Source organism: Porites lutea, chromosome 5, assembly GCF_958299795.1.
Source record: "Porites lutea chromosome 5, jaPorLute2.1, whole genome shotgun sequence".
NCBI classification, from domain to species: domain Eukaryota; kingdom Metazoa; phylum Cnidaria; class Anthozoa; order Scleractinia; family Poritidae; genus Porites; species Porites lutea.
The window spans coordinates 931,891-948,975 of NC_133205.1; the positions used below are offsets into that span (position 1 = coordinate 931,891).

A 17,085-nucleotide genomic window follows, 5' to 3' on the forward strand; every position below is an offset into this window, starting at 1 on the left:
AAAAAAGACAATGTACGAGAAAAAAAAAAGAAAAAATATAATACATGAAATATCATTATTAAAAGATAATGTCAAATAGGTGTCATGAATGCAAAACAAAGAGAGCATGTCTCATGTAAATATGAAATATGATTTATTGTTCTTCATTTTGATCATTAATGTTATTAGAAACAAATACAGCAGTAGTAATAAATTGAAAATCAACGACAAGAGATAGTTGTTTGAGTGTTTCTCTCCCCAGTATCTACAGGGCGGCTACGAACAGCCTATCTTCATTTCCTCTGTTCAGTATCCAAATATTAGCTCAATGAAGCTTGTTTGCAATTTTATTCCTTGGAATGTTCTCCCTGAGAAATAATGAGGGCAAAATTAAAGAGGCAACTGCACGTGACAATGGAACAGTCTTCCTGTTAACGTAATCTAAAGTAACACCTTCTCAATCATGTGATAACCAAGGCCAGACAACAACGTGTACATTTGATACAGTTGTCCAAACATAATTATTTGGTGTGGCGTGTGAAGAGGATAAAAGGGAAAGGGGTAATTGAAACCAAGGAGACACGGACAACTTTTCGTAAATTTTGCTGCAAATAGCAGAATGGGTCATGCAGCAGCAGAAGAAGATCAATTAAGGTTTCTGGGAAAATGGCCCCCTGTCCCTCTCCTAACTAAACATTAAAACTTACCTCTCACTTAGGGTAAAAGTTTGGCTTAAGGGAGGGGGAGGGGTGCAGTTTCCCAGAAACCTAATGCACCCCACCCCCCTACACACACACCTGCCCCACCCTTCTTGAACAGGATACCACTTTATGAGGAAACATAACAACATGGGCTCCAAGGCTGAGCTTGATCAAAGCCTAGGATTAACTTTAGCTAGAACAATGCATTGCCATGGTAGCTAAATCTGGATTTGTTTTTACCATCCTTTAAACAACCAGACCTAGATTTAAAGTCTGAGGCATTAATCTCTAGTCAAAACACTACATCCTGCCATAACATGCTTGACTGGGTTTTTAAATTACACTGACTGTGTATTAAAGTAACTGGCTTACTTTACCTTTGTGTCAAGTTTACTTCCCGACAAATGTACAACTGCAATTATTTAGAACTTACAAATAGCATGCAAGCTTTACAATACTGTCTTTTTAGTTAACTCTATCAACTGCAAGTTAAAGGGTCTCTAGTTTAGCTAAATGCTTTTTGGGGCTGACAGCCCAAGAGAAAAAATTAAGACATCTATAGGTATAATTATTTTAGTTTTGCTTTCTTTACAAAGTGGTTTTAAAAGTAGAATGTTTAGTGGGGTCTAATTAAAAATATTCTACAGTTCCAAGAAAATAATTATTATTAAAAAAAACACACACACAAGATGAAAGGACATTAGCAGCAACTTTTAAAAGGAAATACAAGGCAGAAGGGAAGACAGAGCAATACATGCAGAACAGACCTTGTTTCAATCCCCTTTAACACAACAGAAATCATAAAGTACGGAAAAGAAAGAAGGGTAACCATTAGGCAATTTCATAACCAGACATTCATAAATGCCTGTAGTGAGTAATAATGCTAAGAATAAGTTCAACAAACGCTTCCAAAGACAAAAAAAATATTAAGAGTTAAAAGACAGTAGCAGACCTGAAGAGTGAGTTGATCATGAGTTGCCTGCCAGTGTTGTAAAAGCTCTTCTTGGTTAGTCCAAGCTTGCATGCAGATTGGACAGATGAAACCCTGATGGTATAAGCACCTTTGGTTGGTTAGCAGGCAGCTTGCAAAATTCATCATTATTTTTCACAGTGGTGTTTGCTTGCAAACAGCACACATTATATGTGTTCAAATATCTCTTGAAATGGTCTAAAATCAGCCTGCTGCTTTACAGACTGTTGGTTTCTCTTTAAGTTGGGGTTGCATGAGCAAATTACCTGAACAAAATCTGACTGGTCAAATTTCAACTCAGGGCCAGCAGTACAGGACCTTATGAAAACAAGCAAACAATAATCATTGTGCTTTTAGTTTACTTAGATCAAGTAGTACTGAAATCACTAATAGAGAGAAGTGCGATGTCAGGTTACCTTGGTAGCAAGATTTCTGTATCTCGACAATCTTCTGTGAAAGAGACGGTCATTTGCATTTGCAAACAACAAAAGAAAAAATATGGGCTTCGGTTTTGCTCCTGAGTGCAATCATGCTCAGGAAAGTCACACATGTATATCAATTATTTCCGTTGAGCTCCAGAAATTTTGCTACCATGGCAACATGAAGAAACGACTTCTCTTCTCAATCATTATGCCTGCAGCAGGCTGATCTTCAACCATTTCCTTTTTATCATTAGGCGCATGTTCAACATACAGGAGACAGTTGAGTAAAGGGAACCAATTCAAGCTTTGCAAAGCGGCCTTCCGCACTACACAACTACACATAGTGCTGGTTAATAAAAAGACAAATCATTGCAAGGCTTCTTGTAAAATAATGTATGTTTTAAGGACACTACTGAACAGATTTTAAAGAACTAAATATTATCAATTTGCTTTGGAAAATTTATTCTTTATTTTGATCTTTCAATATTTTAATGGATTGAAAAGTCTTGGTAAAGAAGCCCGTCTTAGAGAGTCTGCTAAGCTTTAGCAAAAGAAGAGTTGCACATACCCTAGGGGATTTATATTTATTTAATAGTTTTTGGACTTAAGAAATTTTGCATGGTCTTGATTAACACGTTTAATTTGTTAAATTTAAATAATTATTTTATAAATGACTATTCTAAAATTAATGTAGTATGAGATGGTAATTTTATTTTATGCAAAATAATTTAGTTTAACAAGTGCAATTTTGAAGTTTCTAAATTTAGTGATTGTTTCTGAAACAGCTTATATTTACGGTATTTACTTTAACCAGTTTTCAGTGAGAGAAGTCCAACAATGAAAGTTACAATGAAATAAAAGTAGACATACGTCATGATAAATGACACTTGCCCATCACTTCTCTTCTTAACATGCAAGAACTATTTCATACAAGTCCCTTAAAGTTAAAACCATTACAGTGCTGGGTTAATAAAGTCAATCGCTCAAAACAGCAACAAAGAACGAAAGAAATAAAATTGTGCACTGATATAGCATACGTAGCTTTTCCATCCCACCTCAACAGCTTCTAGAACTTCAGGCTCCTCATCAGTTCCAGCTTCTGCTGCAGCCATTGGTCTCTCTATAGGTTTATCTTTCCTGTTTGTAGGTGGATTGTAAACAGATCACTGCTTATTTAGGTCGCCAATATAAGACATGTATATGTACAGTTATTTTTATTTCTCTCTACAGTTTACCACACATAGGAGCAATATGTTCAAAATTTCCTCACTGTCTTTCAAGACTTAATTCTTATTAATCACAAATCACCCGCACAAAAAAATGATATCAGTGAGGGCTGTGCTCTTGCGGATACTGGTGGTCAGCAGCGAGTTACTTCTGCTGTGAGGTAACCACAAAATCAGACTTTGTTTGTTCCCGAAACATAACTAGTATTAGTACCCAGGGATTTCATAGATACTGTGGCTTTTTAAAAGGGCTTTTGGGCTAACTGCAACAGAAGAGCCTTGACTATCATGCAACTTTGTCAGGTTCTAAGACAGTATCAGGATGCATTAACATACATTCTCTGCACACAACAGGTACATTAAATAAATATAATTTTATCTAGTAATGTCCTTTTAAGCTTCTAGGACCATTTTTTCTGAACATCTCATCATACTTTGCCACTGCATGATAATTTGGACTAGTTAGACAAACTGTAAGTTGCCTTCATGAAGTCATACCTTTCCAGTTTTCTTCTATCTAGGTTTTTCTTTGAAGCAATTGCACTCTTAAGGCACTCCTTAAAAAAAGATGAAGAAGATACATACAAAATTAGTAACAAAAGGATCCACTCAATAGTGTGGCTTAACCAGCAGTTTATGGTATATAAATAAGGTTTTAAAATTCTTAGCTGTGACTTGAGTCATTTAAACCAACATGAATTTAGATGTAAAAATACTCTCTGCAGAAGTTACCTGTATAATAGTGAAGTGAGAAATATTCTGCATGGACTGAACAGTTCTATGAGGCAATTAAAATTACCATTAATTTCTTAGGATCTGCAACATTTACAATTTACTCTTTTTTCCTGTTAATTTAATGTTTACACAATTAGAACCTACATAATTATTTGCTAACAAAGTAATCTTCCTCGTGAAAAATTAATGTGAGACTGACTCAAAGATTCAACCTGTCAAATTTTAAACAAGTATAACGAGAAAGAAAGTATGAGAAATATATAAAATGAAAACCAAGAGAACTGCAAACTTTTTCTAGTGAAATATGTTTGTTAAATATTGTTGGAGGTAAGTACCAGAAATAGTACTCTAACGTTTTATCTACATAACCATATCTACTGTTGCTTATGATGGTGGAAACAAATGGCCCAGAGTTTAAAGAGAAAATGGTTACAACATACTTTAGTGAATATTCAACATCATAAGATACTCCTTGCACTTTTTTATGAAGGCTCTGCATTTCAACCTAAGAATCGAAAAGTAATCTTTTATTAACACTAAATCATGTGCATTATACATTATTAATCGGTTCAATAATATAAGAATTAATAATAACTAGACAAGATGAAATGTTTTATGGCGTTCAGGACTCTGATAGCATTCTGTTCATAACAGGTTTAAACAGTCTAGCATGTAGGACACACACGTCTTCCAACATGTTTACCTTCTTGTCAACAAGTTGAGGAAGCGATCGCCTGACATGTTCTTGCACACGATAAAGACCAACTGATGGCTCATTCAACATTGTATGAATGTTTTCGAGGAATTTTTCTGTAACTAAGTCACAATAATGTATTTAAATTAGTTGGAGAAATGCATTTTGAATGAGTAAACACCCTTTCATAGCTACCAAAATAAACAATATACCGATTACATGGGCATGCAAAAAATACAATATAATGTACTTCTCGACTCGAAATTTGAGACTCTATCCTCGATCACTGAAACTCAAGACTCAATCCTTTAGACGCTAGACTTGATCCTCAAAAGTTTTGAGAATCAAGTCTCGAGGATCGAGACGCGAGTGACTGTGTACTTTTGAGCGGGACTGTAATTTTGTTTCACAACTACAGACTTGAGAAGATGCAACATCAAAGTGAGTTATGTGTACTAAAATACTTTTACTTTACAGAGTTAATCTTACCTCGTCTTAATTTGTAGTCAGTCTCTTGATTGCTGAACTCCAAACCACCCATGTCTCAATAAAAAATTTGGAAAAAATACTTGATTTACTGCAAAGTAACCTCAGGTATTGGGAAAAATCGATGCCAAATTAGAATTTGAGTACTGCTAATTAAAACAGTAATACCTTATGCAGGCCTTATTTAGAGTATGGATTTCCAAGAATAATAGCAGAGAGCCCATCTCAATGCAGCTAGTTGGCTAGCTGAAGCATTCGTGTTCCCCTGTTTCATAATACAATAAAAAGGTTCTCACCTTGTTTGCCTCCATAGATCATTTGACTGTCTAGCATAGCTTTAGCGGTGTAAAGCTCAGTTATCCCAGCCATCAAAGTACGCCTTTGTTAAAAATTTTCGCGATAACTTCACCAATACCTGCTGTCTACCCATTCTCCGCCATTTTGAAACCCTTTGCACATATCGTTCCCAGTCTCTCTCTTGAAATATTTTCGCGTATCATAGCAAAGTCGCCCTTACGCCCTTGAAGGATCTACTCAAATGTAGCGCAGTCTCAATATGAATGTCAATCCAATGAACCAAGAGAGAGTTTTAAAGAATTGTGATATTAAACTATATGTTATATAACAGGGCCGAGCAAAACCTTTTTCTCTCTTGGTTCAAGTTATGACGGGATGACTTATCACTGAAAAATCTGAGTACAAAACACTCAAATGAGAACCACTTCGGCAGAACGTTTAGCACGATGTTGGTCTGTTGCACGCGTGCAGCCAAATTCATTGTGTAAAAAGAATTCTTCTCGAACTAAATTGTCGTTTTAAACTTTTTCATAAATAAATCTAAAGACAAAAATTAATAAAACCATAAGAAACAACAAGAACGTTCTGTAAAAGTTGCTTTATTTATGTTCAAATACGTTTTACACACCTTTTAATACTGACATGATTAACACCGTGTGCCTTCACATCATTTAGAGATAGTTACAATTCAAAGGCTAAATATAACTATACGCGGATAATGAAAATAACACGGAAAGCTTGTAAAAAATATATAAAAAATCAATTAACCAAAAATGTTTCTCTTGAATACAAAAATGAAAAAACAAAAACAAAAACAAAATTTTAATTTGCTCATACAAAAAAAAAATAATTCAACTAATTCAGTTTCCAGTACCTTGAGTTTTCATTTTGATGATAGGTTTCATTATTAATGAAGAAAACACACTCCTTATTTATTATTTCAGAGAAAGGATCCATTTTATCAAAAATTTATTCAATATTTGTATCATCCTGTAAAAAAGTATCCCTTCTAGTTCTGTATGTGCACGAAACCTCTAACTCTCCATCTCTAATGGCAAAAGTGACTTCTAAATAATCACAACTAGCGGTACACTTATTTACTATGCAGAAAAATTAAGTGCAAGCAGGCGTAAAAGAGTTCAAAGCTATGTAACCCGTGGAGCATTACAGCCTTGTTGTACTTTATATAGCTGTGTGTTTCTTATGATGCCAGCTGACTGTCCATCAATTTTCAGGCTCTGTACACAACCTGTGAGTCCTTTATGTGACAAGCCACTGTCTGTCTGGAACCCAAATCCGTCTAAAAACACAACATTAACAACATCAATCTTCATCAAAATAGGGCCCGTGAATGGGGGACGAATTTATCCCTGAGTGACGACACCATCAATCTTTTGTCCGTTACAACATCCGTGTGTTCTGAACAATAGGCGCTTTGCAGCCATTCACCTGGTACAAAACCGCCACGCTGGAGAGCAAAAGTCGCACAGGGACAAGACAAACAAAAGACATACATAATTTGAAATGGTAATTTTCTTTGTTTGCCTTCTCCCAGAGCGACTTTTTCTCTCCAGCACGGCGGTTTTGTACCACGTGAATGGCTAGCTGCAGAGGGCCTATTTGTGACATCAAATACCATTGTTCCGGCCAAGGACCAAAAGGAGACATTTCTCAGCGCCAAAAACGAATAATGCGGTCCAAAATATATGGGAAGAAAACCATTCTGACCGGTAAGAAACATTTTTGGACTAATTACCCTTTTACAATATATATAAAGAAATTAACTTGATCAAATTTCATCCCCAAAACAGTTCCATCATACAATTTGACATGACACAGACACAGTCTCACTCGTCACCTAAAAATGGCCAATAAAGATAGACAGAAGTGTGACGTCACGTTACCATGGTAGCAGAATTTCTGGATCTCAAAAATCTTTCTTGACAGAGACGGCCATTTGCATTGCCGAACGATGGAAGAAAAGTATGGGCCACCGTCTGTGCAATCATGCGCAGGAAAGTCGTACATGTCTATTTTTTCGTTTTTCTGCCATAAGTGAATGACCAAGGCTTGTTGCTACCACGGATTTTGCTACCATGGTAACATGACGTAAGGACTTCTCCTGTCTATTGCGGCAACGGATTGGTTCTTTTGTATTTCTATTGTATATTTATTTTTAGCCAATCACAATGTTTCAATATATTTCCTCGTTTTTGCACCGCGTTAACTAAAAACTGCATCGCTCTCAGCCAATCAGATTCGAGAAATTTTCTGATGTTTATTATTACGAGTGTAACAAGATAGGCTTCTTAAAGTTACCTGGTACGCCACCAATGTAGAAGTTGGCAGGTTGGAGAGAAAATCCAGATGGTACAGAACCCTTTACAGCTTGATGATCATCCACTTGCAATTCAACATTACTGCCAGTCCTTCTTATCACTATTTTGTGAAATTTGTTATCACAAAGATGGAATGAAGCATTATACTGTCCATCAGACGGGATAGAAGGGTCGGTCCACTTGATCACTTCCGGTGTACCCTCACCATTAAAAATTAGAACAACCTGAAACAAACAGAAGACGATGGTAAGAAAAACGCGCCAGTCTTTTGAATGATCACTTGGAAAAGGGGTTCAAGGATTTAATCTATTTTTCACTTCGGCTCACACACTTACCTGTCCCTCTAACTGCTCCAAGGTAACGGACCCATTCCCCGTTCTGTTGGTAATAGACACGAGGAGCCCGGAACGAGTTGTGGCGCGGAAGGTGATTTCTATTTCTGTCCCATTAGGAAGCGAGTAGTCCGAATCTTAAAATAAAAACAAAAAACACTTTGTTAACAGTCTTGTTAAAACAGGAAAAACAATTTATTTCGCCAAAGAAGTTAGAGTGGAAAAAACTGGACTGCTTAACGCAATTTGCCAGTAGATTGCTGACATACGGGTTGTGGTCTCCATATGGAAACTATTGGTTTAAAAAGCAGTTTCCAAAAACGAATGAACTAACCAAACGGAACGAAAGGGGGATCAAACGCGTACGGCCCTTGGTAGATTTAAACACAACACAGAGCAGAGCAAACGGACCGTGAGTTATATAACAGCTTATCTCTTTCACGCCACTAACTTTTACGTTCCAAACTAAATAGTTAATCGTTTAACTAATGGCAAATAAAACAGAGATCCAGCTGATAGGAAAAACTAGATGTTCAAGCGCTGTTTTCTTACCATAAATAATGTAGCCGTCACCATTGAAACCAGCTTGTGATTGTATTTCATTGTAACACTGTTTATAGGTGTAACTAGAATTAGCATCTTCCCTGTCAGTGCTAAAAAAATGAAGCAGAAAGAACTTTAACACTCAACATACAATTTTGCACAGTAAAACAAAACGCCATTACCAAAAACAGTGAAAATGAGGGCACTCGAACAGTGAACCCCCGCTTTTATGCATCTTCAAATGTAGAAAGATGACTCATGATGGCTGTCGTGAAATGCCGTTAAAATCACTATTTCTAAACATTATTTCAGACGTCTATGCCCGCTTTAACACTTTTACCCGTTCCCAGAGTGACTAACATCTATTTACTCCTTATAATACCCTTACACCATCAAGAGAAAAGGTTACGACAAGAAATAAAAATGGTCACCAAAGGGAAAATGCTTTGATCTTTTATCAAATTCTCTCAACTAATTCTATAGGGAAATGTATGGAGATCAGTCTGGAGAAATAAGGGGTTTACAAGTTATAAGTTGGTTTAATTATCTCTTTACCGCGGATTGAAGATCTTGGTTTCAGACTTGGCGTTCTGAATGGAGAGAGGTCCAAGGCAACCAATAAAACCAACTCCCTTAGACTGTCGGAAAACAAACGAAAATTCAGATCAGATAAATTTAACTGAGCAGTGAGTGCGTAAGAAATGCGCCAGCGGGCTATCATTATAGCCAGATCGAACATCAGTGTCTTTCAGTGTTGTAACATGCCATATCCAAATTACTTTTGCTTTGGTCTACCGTCTTGGGCTGACAATGGACGGAGACACAATGTTTGCTGTAAAACATTAAACATGTATAGACGATTTTCAATCGGCTGTAAAATACAAAATCACGGCAAAGACTATCATTTTTGACAAAATCGTGGCTGACCATGCCCCCCCCCCCAAAAAAAAAAAAATTGCATAGGTAGGTCTTCAATTTCTCTTCGAACGACTACAATCCCCAAGACAAATGAAAAACAAAGGTTATGCAATTTTTTTTGGGGGGGGGAGGGGGGGAGAGAAAGGGGAGAAAGCAAGGTGTATAATGGGAGATGGGTGAATGGTGAATAATTTCGATGCTTAAAGCTTACCTCTAATACTGACATATTTATATGTGCGGGTACTCCCCCATAAAAGAAAGGACTGTTGATGACCAGGGCAGCTGTTCCATGGCCGACCCTGTTATTCTTGTAGTCGTTTGTGTTTGACACCAAAATAGCACCAAACTGAGTAATTCTCAACAATCGAACCTGTTGCAAAGACCAAAGAAGAATGCTTCGTCAGTTTGCTATGGTGCATTTTAGATTGCTACACAAGGCACTGAATTACAGGAATTATTCTTGAAGGCCTTATCTTTTCCATAGACAAAGTGAAAAAGATAGCAGTAGTGTTCAACAAGACAAATCACAACTTACAAGTTTTTGATTCGTTTAGTTTTATTTATTTCAATAGAACAATGTGGTTTTTTACTAATATTATTTCAAACTGTTAACGAAGTAGCCGAAGCTAGAGGCGAGGAAGACATTTGATTGAACGACGTCACAAGGTCAAGTAACAAACCAGAGACGATCAAGGTAAAATAACATCTCCTTGGTCTTTAGTCACGTGACTAAAACCCGCAGTCCGAATGGTTATCGCCTTTAGTAACCCTATTTCTACCACTGGCAACCCAAAGTGACGAAACCTTGCCCGCTGACAAAACCCCAACAGAGCATTCAAACAACATCTTCAAGTGTCAATTCTCATCTGACAGGAGATATACGGCACTCGGGTTCCGTGTTGATATTGTAAAATAAGTTATAAGTTAACGGGGTCAATAGAGCCTTCCATATCACGTCACGTCGGCCATAATGTTGCCCCAGAACATTAAAACGTCGACCAAGTTGGTGTCTTAAATTAGACCTGTAGGAGTCAAATTAAACGCTTTCTTTTGTCGCCATAAATTTGCATGGCTTCTCTATTTATTGAACGATTTTAAAAAAGAAATTCCCCTACCGTATATTCAATTCCACCATGGGAGTAGTTACTGAATCTGCTTGCAACTCGAACTTCCCCGATGCCAGCATTTTGTTTAAACAATAGTTGTCCATTGACAAGCTCCAAGCTAATGTAATGACTGGGATTCATGACGTCATCAGCTGCATACAACAGAACTCCATTCGGAACAAGAGACCGGAACGTAACAGAAATCACAAACCTGACCAACAAAACAAGACATTTATTAGTATTACAGTACCAGCCTATTGATGGTTATTCCAGTTGACTTTATTTTCCTGAAATAATAAGTCTTTCAGTCAGTGATCACAACATGCTGCGGCGGCATATCAATAACAAACAAGAGAAATCTTGTCATCATCCAGGGGCCATTTCATAAGTAGGTTGAGCATGATCGCCCGGGTGATCGTAGTACTGAATAGGACTGCTGTTGACAGTCGTCATCTTTGACTCTGAAGATGACAACCGCACAGGCTGTCGAAACGTCAGTCACTATCAATAAGAGTCCTATTCGTGTACTTCGCTCAACCTACTTAAGAGAAATCTTGTTCATCAGAAATTCATAGAGTGCCAATACAGCTTAAACGACAATGTGTAGCAGACAACCTCGTCAACAAATCTAACTAAGGGCAAAGCTTTATGGAGAAGGTTACGTATCAGAGGGATGTTTTTAGGGAAAAATCTTCAGCCCTGAGAGTACCAAAAAAAGTAAATTTTGCGAGAGCAAAAAGAGTTATACACACAACGATCAAAAGTGCTTACCGTTCTCTAGTGTAGTTTAACACTTCTTGACTTGAAGAAAAGGCGATATATTCAGAGCCCTCTAATCGCGCATGCTCCTCTCCTAATCCAACCCGCAGGGGTGGGTTCGGTGCACCGCAGGTAGGTGGTGGTAACGTGGGGGGAGGGGTTGTGGGTTCAGCGGTGGGTACTACAACAAGTTCAGGCGGCACTCCAGCTAGTGATACATACTGGCTTCGTCCAGAGAAGATGTTTATTGGGCTGAAAACCAAAACACATCCCTTAGTATACTACACAGAAAACCGTAACGATGCACTGAATTTTGTCGCGCACCCTGTCCTTTTCTAGCAGTATTACTTCCAAGCGCCTGCCACGCAGGCTATAAATTTTCAAGAAAGAAAAAATTGGGTCCTCACTGTCATCGTTAAAAAAAAGTTTCCTATCATGATTACATTTATCTAGTAAGATATGAACTCTCTCACTTGAGGTATGTAAAACTGCATTGAAATTTCCAGCTGTAAAACTATACAAATATACACTCTTCACTGGTGCTACTTGTTTATACTGCATATCACTTCCAACAATTAAACCTGGCCGCTGCAACTGATATGATTTCATTTTTTTTGTGGGGGAAGGAAGAGTGAAAAGATCAAATAGCGGCTGAGTCCTTGAGCGTTGAGAAAAAAAGTCTAAAAACAATGAAATCTTCTTTTTTAGATTAGCACGCAGTGTAGCAACTTACTCTCCATTCAGCGTCAGGTCCTTCATATCTCCTTCGAATGGAATAATAACAGGGAAGGGCCTGGGTATGACTGTACGATTATCCACCCCACCAATCCACAGACTGCCATTCAGACTAACGGGACCCGCGGGAAATCCCGGATCTATTGTCAAATCGCGGTCATCAAGTTTTATATTGCTCCTAAAACACAAACACAAATGTTAGAAAAAGGAATTAAAGCAGCTGGATCACTTGTTCTTTTTTTCTTCGGAGGATGAACATGGATTGTACTTTAGAAATTTTTTTCGAGTTAAACGCTAATAAAACGGACCTGAAAGGAAATAAAAAAGACGCTAATTCAGCGAAATTGAAGCGCAAGCAACATGAACACTAAGATAAAACGGCGGCTTTAAAATGATATCCCCATCTTTTCAACATTTTCGGCGATTTTTTTTTTGTATTCAGCAAACTAAATGAGAAAATAATCTTCAAGCTATATAGAAAACGCTTATGACAGAAAGGAAAGCACACTGACTGGTATCTCTCTAGTCGTTTTGGTTTGGCTTTATACTTGATTAATGTACATCGTCAATCTCTAACACAAAAGAAAAGAAGTGTCTGTTGGAAGACATTAGTATTCTGGAGCCAATAACATTTTTATTGTCAAGTTCGACAGCAAAGCCCTCTGCTTTTGTTCAGGAACACTCTATAGAAGTTTCTTGAAGTGACCAGTGAAATGTGACCTGTAAACAAACCGCACTGGCGGTAAAATTAAAAAAATAGAAAACTTACTTACCCGCTACTTCCCAGTTCAATTTTAACAGCATGATAAGCACCGTCATTCAAAGTTTCTCCACTGCTAATCACGGGAACGAACTTGGTTGTTAGATTGGCACTGTACACTAAATAAAGGTTGCCATGGAAAAGCGCCAAGTAAAAGAAAGGACCCTGAAATAAGAGAAATACTGTTACTCCATTAAGCTCCGATATCCACTCACAAATTCTCCAGTGATCTTCATAAATTTCCTTCAAGGCGATGTTGAGAGAATTTGTTAAGAAATGAAAATATTTCCACTTGGTGATCATTGTATCAGTTCCTAGGACCCTTTCTTTTGATTATGTACCGATATTGTTGGGAGAAAATTGATGTTAATCACTCTTGAAACTTAAAAGGATTAAGTAAAGAATGAAAACACTGGCACTTGACTCAAAGAGGTTATGACTGCTGTTTGCTTCTTAAAATTGAAATCCATTTAACTAAAGCCGATTCCCCTGGTTTAAACACACAAAAAACCAGTAATTTCATTGGAAAACGTAATCTGAATCGTTGCAGACGATTTTCAAGGCAGACAATAGCCTGCGTAGCAGGCGCCGGTATTTCTTAAGGGCAAAAAGAGAAAATTCGAGGACGCCAGAGGGGAGGAAAGGAGTGCTCCCGTCGCGCGGCCTTTAAAAAAATTACCTGGCGCCTGTTACACAGGCTAGGCAGACAAGGTTGCATTCCACATAAACCAACACTGCATACTATTTAGTGCTGCTTAAAGCTGAGCAGTTACAAGGCTATCACACAGTTTTTAGGTCATTTCTATACTTTTTATAAAAATAATAATAACTAATAATAATAATTAAGTTATGTTACCTCTCCACTGTAAACCAAAACACCAGTAGGAGAGAGTGTCTTAAACTTCAATGAGATTGACGTCATTTGCGACTGACCAGGTTCCACGGCAGCGTAACTTTGACCCAGGAATCGAATACCTTGCTCGACCTGAAAACATACAACGGTGAAGCAGACCTATCAGATATTGCAAAATTCAATCAGATAGCAGTTCTAATTCAGCGAAAGGTATGAGCCCAGGAGTCATTTCGTAATTAGGTGGCGTCCGATCGTCCGGGTGAACGCAGTCCTGAATAGGACTGTTGTTGACAGTGACTGACGTTTCGACAACCTGTGCGGTAGCCATCCTCAGATTAAAAGCGAGTTGCATCACGCCAGACGATGGTATTAAATTCTAGTTATTGACCTACTTGGTCAATTACGTCGCTATGTTATTGGTCACTAGTAGTTGGCTCTGAAGAGTAGGAGTGTGCTGTTTGATTTCTTATGTAACGAATCATTTTGCCTTAGCTAAAAATAACACAAGTACACCATGTTTCCTATCAGACAGATATGGAATAAATAAAGAAGATTAATTTGAGAACATTTTTTTTTCTGCAGTTCGCCAAAACGTTTCCCTCAGTCTTGCCTTGTCTTTGTCTCACGAAAAGGCCCAAACAAGTTTGACCCTAGACTTTACCTTACCGTTCTATTCGCCACTGTAGAAAAGAAAAGTGAATGGGAGCCGAAATGCCTCCTGCGATTGTTTCTGGTGTCGTTACTGGGGGCGCACCTGTCATTCACTTGTCCCTAATAACAGTTTCAGATGTCTTTGCGATCGTTAACTCGGCTCAGTTCCTTTCTCGTTATTAAAGTGAAGAAAACCGTATTTATTCGATTAACCGCCCTGAGCGCTTATTCAAGGCTGGGCGCTTATTAAATTTTCACCATTTTCAGCAAGTGTAGTATGTTTATTTTGCAACACAACAATAAATGGTAATAACAAAACGCGAAACTTTGAGGAAAACTCCAAAATTCTCGTAGACGATGAATCTAGAGATTGTAAGTCAGTGAATAAATAATAACAATACTACTCTCGTGCACTTCATTTTTTGGGGGTGGGAGCGGGGAGGGGGTGGACACTTATTCGAGGCTGGGCGCTTATTAACTTTTTCTGCCTTTCGGATGAGCGAAAACCAGCTATGTTCTTACCATGGGCAACAGTCCAGAGAAAGACACCCCCTTGTAAGACTCAGTATAGTTGGAATCACTAAGTGAGCGGGACATCAGTACTCCAGAAGAAGAGCTACTGATATTGATCCACCTTAAAGCTCCCGCGAATGACGTGTCTACAGGAGCCTGGATTGGGCTACAAAGACAAAACACCATAACTATTACAATATTGTCAACATACAGCCATTACATACACCAGTCACTAACTATTTAACGGGCATGGTTTGCTGTTTTTACAGAATTATCCTCGACGTTTTTGCCTCGTTATTTTAACGTTTTACAAAGCTTTTTGCAATCATGCAGAATTGTTTACTCTAATAAGTGCTGTCTATTCTTCTTCTTCTTAGCTTCTACCTAATGAAAACAGATGCGACTCTCTACTCCCTTTAAAATCAAGTCTGTCACGCAGGAGGATGTTAGAATAATTTCAAGAAATTGCGGTTAAACGTACACAACGATAACAGGTATGGTTTGTGTAGGTACAATAGCCTATTTTCAACCTCGCTACCAGGGTCCTCTCCAACTCAGCCTATCTCTCGCTCGGGTGGCCGAGTAGGAGAGGACTCTGGGAACGAGGCTGACCTATTCCTCTCATCAATTCCCGCTACAACTCACTTGCAACTGTCATGGGAAACAGTTACTTTATTGAATGGAATTGCCAGTGAATTAGTTTCACACAGATGCACAAACCATAACGAATGGCCACAAACCTGTTGGGATATTTCCCACCAAATAGCAACGCTTGTCCAACAGGTAGATAAACAGGTGATGAGGTTGTTATTGTGCTGTGATCAACTGCTCCACTGTCTGACAGACCTGCTGGTCTGACAGTCAGACTAGCATTCCTGAGACCACGAACCACATGCACCTTGTACCAGCGTCCATCACTGTATGAACTGAGTTTGCTGTGAACTGTATAGGTGTCACTTGGAGTTTTGAAGAAGAAGGCAACACGGCTTTCGTTCAAGTAAACACCATAGACATAATTCTGAAAATGAAATTTAGATTTACTGCGATGACCGCACCAACACAACATGAAAAACAGCTAAACAGAGCAACTTCTCACAACAGACACCAGAACTTTAGAGACCATAAATACGCCATTTCCGAGTCCCAAAAACGCTCACTTTCGAAACGAGGCTAAGTACAAACCTTTCTTGTGATAAAGAGTTTCCTTGGCATGAAAATAAAAAATCATTGCATATCAGTGGTTTGGTACAGAGGCTTGGAGCAACTTAGAAAAGGCCTGTTGTGAGGGCAGCCCGATAAGCATTCTATTGTTTTAAAACTCCACATCAATAACTTGAAACCGCCGCCTGGTTGGCTCATTTGGGAGAGCGCCAGTCTGCTGAGCGGGAGGTCACGGGTTCGAACCCCGGCCGGACCAGCACTCAGGGTCTTTAAATAACTGAGAAGAAAGTGCTGCCTTTGTAATGACATCTGCAAACGGTTAGACTTTCTAGTCTTCTCAAATAAGGACGAAAAACCGTAGGTCCCGTCTCACAACACTTACACTTATCTGGTTCTTGTGGGACGTAAAACAACCCACACCACTGTTCGAAAAGAGAAGGGGACGTAGACCCTGGTGGTGTGGTCAACCTTCAGTCATCACATCATTCACATCATGGGTTGGGTGGGTACAGTAAGCTCACAAATGGACTGAGAGCGGCTGCCAGTGGCCCCTTTGTATGTTGACGTCCGAGCATACTGTTCACATGTTAAAATGTATTGTAAGAGGGCACGTCTGTTGTCCTCTCATCCACGACTCTTCATTCATTCATTCAGCTACCTTTGTGAATAACACTCGTAAGGGTTTTTTATGAAGGAAACTAAAAAACTGAACTGAGGCGTACGCGAGATCTGTCTCTCTTTAGGAGAGCAACTGTTACACTAATCCCACCAAAAAAAACACATTCTTTTTATTAAGTCCGTGAGGAAAAAATGAAAATAACAATTAAGTCTGAAATGAAGGACGCTAACCTATAGTTATCCGCTTTATACCGTAACACACTTTATAACGTTAACGTATTGCATAG

The 17,085-nt window shown here is 38.4% G+C and overlaps 2 protein-coding genes across 5 annotated transcripts in view; both read right to left on the reverse strand.

Moving 5' to 3' along the window:
- Positions 1–114: 114 nt before the first annotated feature.
- LOC140936660 (BLOC-1-related complex subunit 8 homolog) lies at positions 115–5,660 on the reverse strand. Of its 3 annotated transcripts, XM_073386151.1 has the most exons (9): positions 5,510–5,660; positions 5,217–5,270; positions 4,737–4,849; positions 4,474–4,538; positions 4,031–4,076; positions 3,797–3,855; positions 3,128–3,209; positions 1,633–1,725; positions 115–347 (listed from the first exon to the last, which is right to left on the reverse strand). In XM_073386151.1, the coding sequence occupies exons 1-9, from the start codon at positions 5,580–5,582 to the stop codon at positions 327–329; spliced, it is 606 nt and encodes a 201-aa protein (XP_073242252.1). In that variant the 5' UTR covers positions 5,583–5,660; the 3' UTR covers positions 115–326. The 3 variants fall into 3 exon arrangements, with proteins under 3 accessions (XP_073242252.1, XP_073242253.1, XP_073242254.1); XM_073386152.1 differs by lacking the exon at positions 5,217–5,270; XM_073386153.1 differs by lacking the exon at positions 1,633–1,725.
- Positions 5,661–6,093: 433 nt separating this feature from the next.
- The window catches only part of LOC140939203 (laminin subunit alpha-like), a 36,643-nt gene continuing 25,651 nt past the window's right edge, over positions 6,094–17,085 (reverse strand). Inside the window, exons 43-56 of one of the 2 annotated variants that reach the window (XR_012165614.1) lie at positions 15,760–16,037; positions 15,029–15,185; positions 13,859–13,987; positions 13,016–13,167; positions 12,241–12,420; positions 11,520–11,759; positions 10,758–10,959; positions 9,854–10,012; positions 9,280–9,362; positions 8,734–8,834; positions 8,185–8,318; positions 7,830–8,073; positions 6,576–6,810; positions 6,094–6,544 (exon numbers count right to left, since the gene is read on the reverse strand). Coding sequence is in view for 1 of the 2 variants with exons in the window: in XM_073388773.1 (XP_073244874.1) it covers positions 6,656–6,810; positions 7,830–8,073; positions 8,185–8,318; positions 8,734–8,834; positions 9,280–9,362; positions 9,854–10,012; positions 10,758–10,959; positions 11,520–11,759; positions 12,241–12,420; positions 13,016–13,167; positions 13,859–13,987; positions 15,029–15,185; positions 15,760–16,037 (2,214 nt within the window). In the remaining variant the exon portion in view is untranslated. Of the gene's footprint in view, positions 6,811–7,829; positions 8,074–8,184; positions 8,319–8,733; positions 8,835–9,279; positions 9,363–9,853; positions 10,013–10,757; positions 10,960–11,519; positions 11,760–12,240; positions 12,421–13,015; positions 13,168–13,858; positions 13,988–15,028; positions 15,186–15,759; positions 16,038–17,085 lie in introns of both variants that reach the window. The other variant, XM_073388773.1, reaches the window with a different exon arrangement.

Bases quoted from the DNA above. Each gene is read 5' to 3' on its own strand.
- LOC140936660 (XM_073386151.1), bottom strand. From the start codon at position 5,582: ATGGCTGGGATAACTGAGCTTTACACCGCTAAAGCTATGCTAGACAGT. The intron at 5,271-5,509 runs GTGAGAACCTTT...TTTTTTATTGAG, and splicing joins GATCTATGGAGGCAAACAAG to ACATGGGTGGTTTGGAGTTC. The intron at 4,539-4,736 runs GTAAACATGTTG...TTCGATTCTTAG, and splicing joins CTCAACTTGTTGACAAGAAG to GTTGAAATGCAGAGCCTTCA.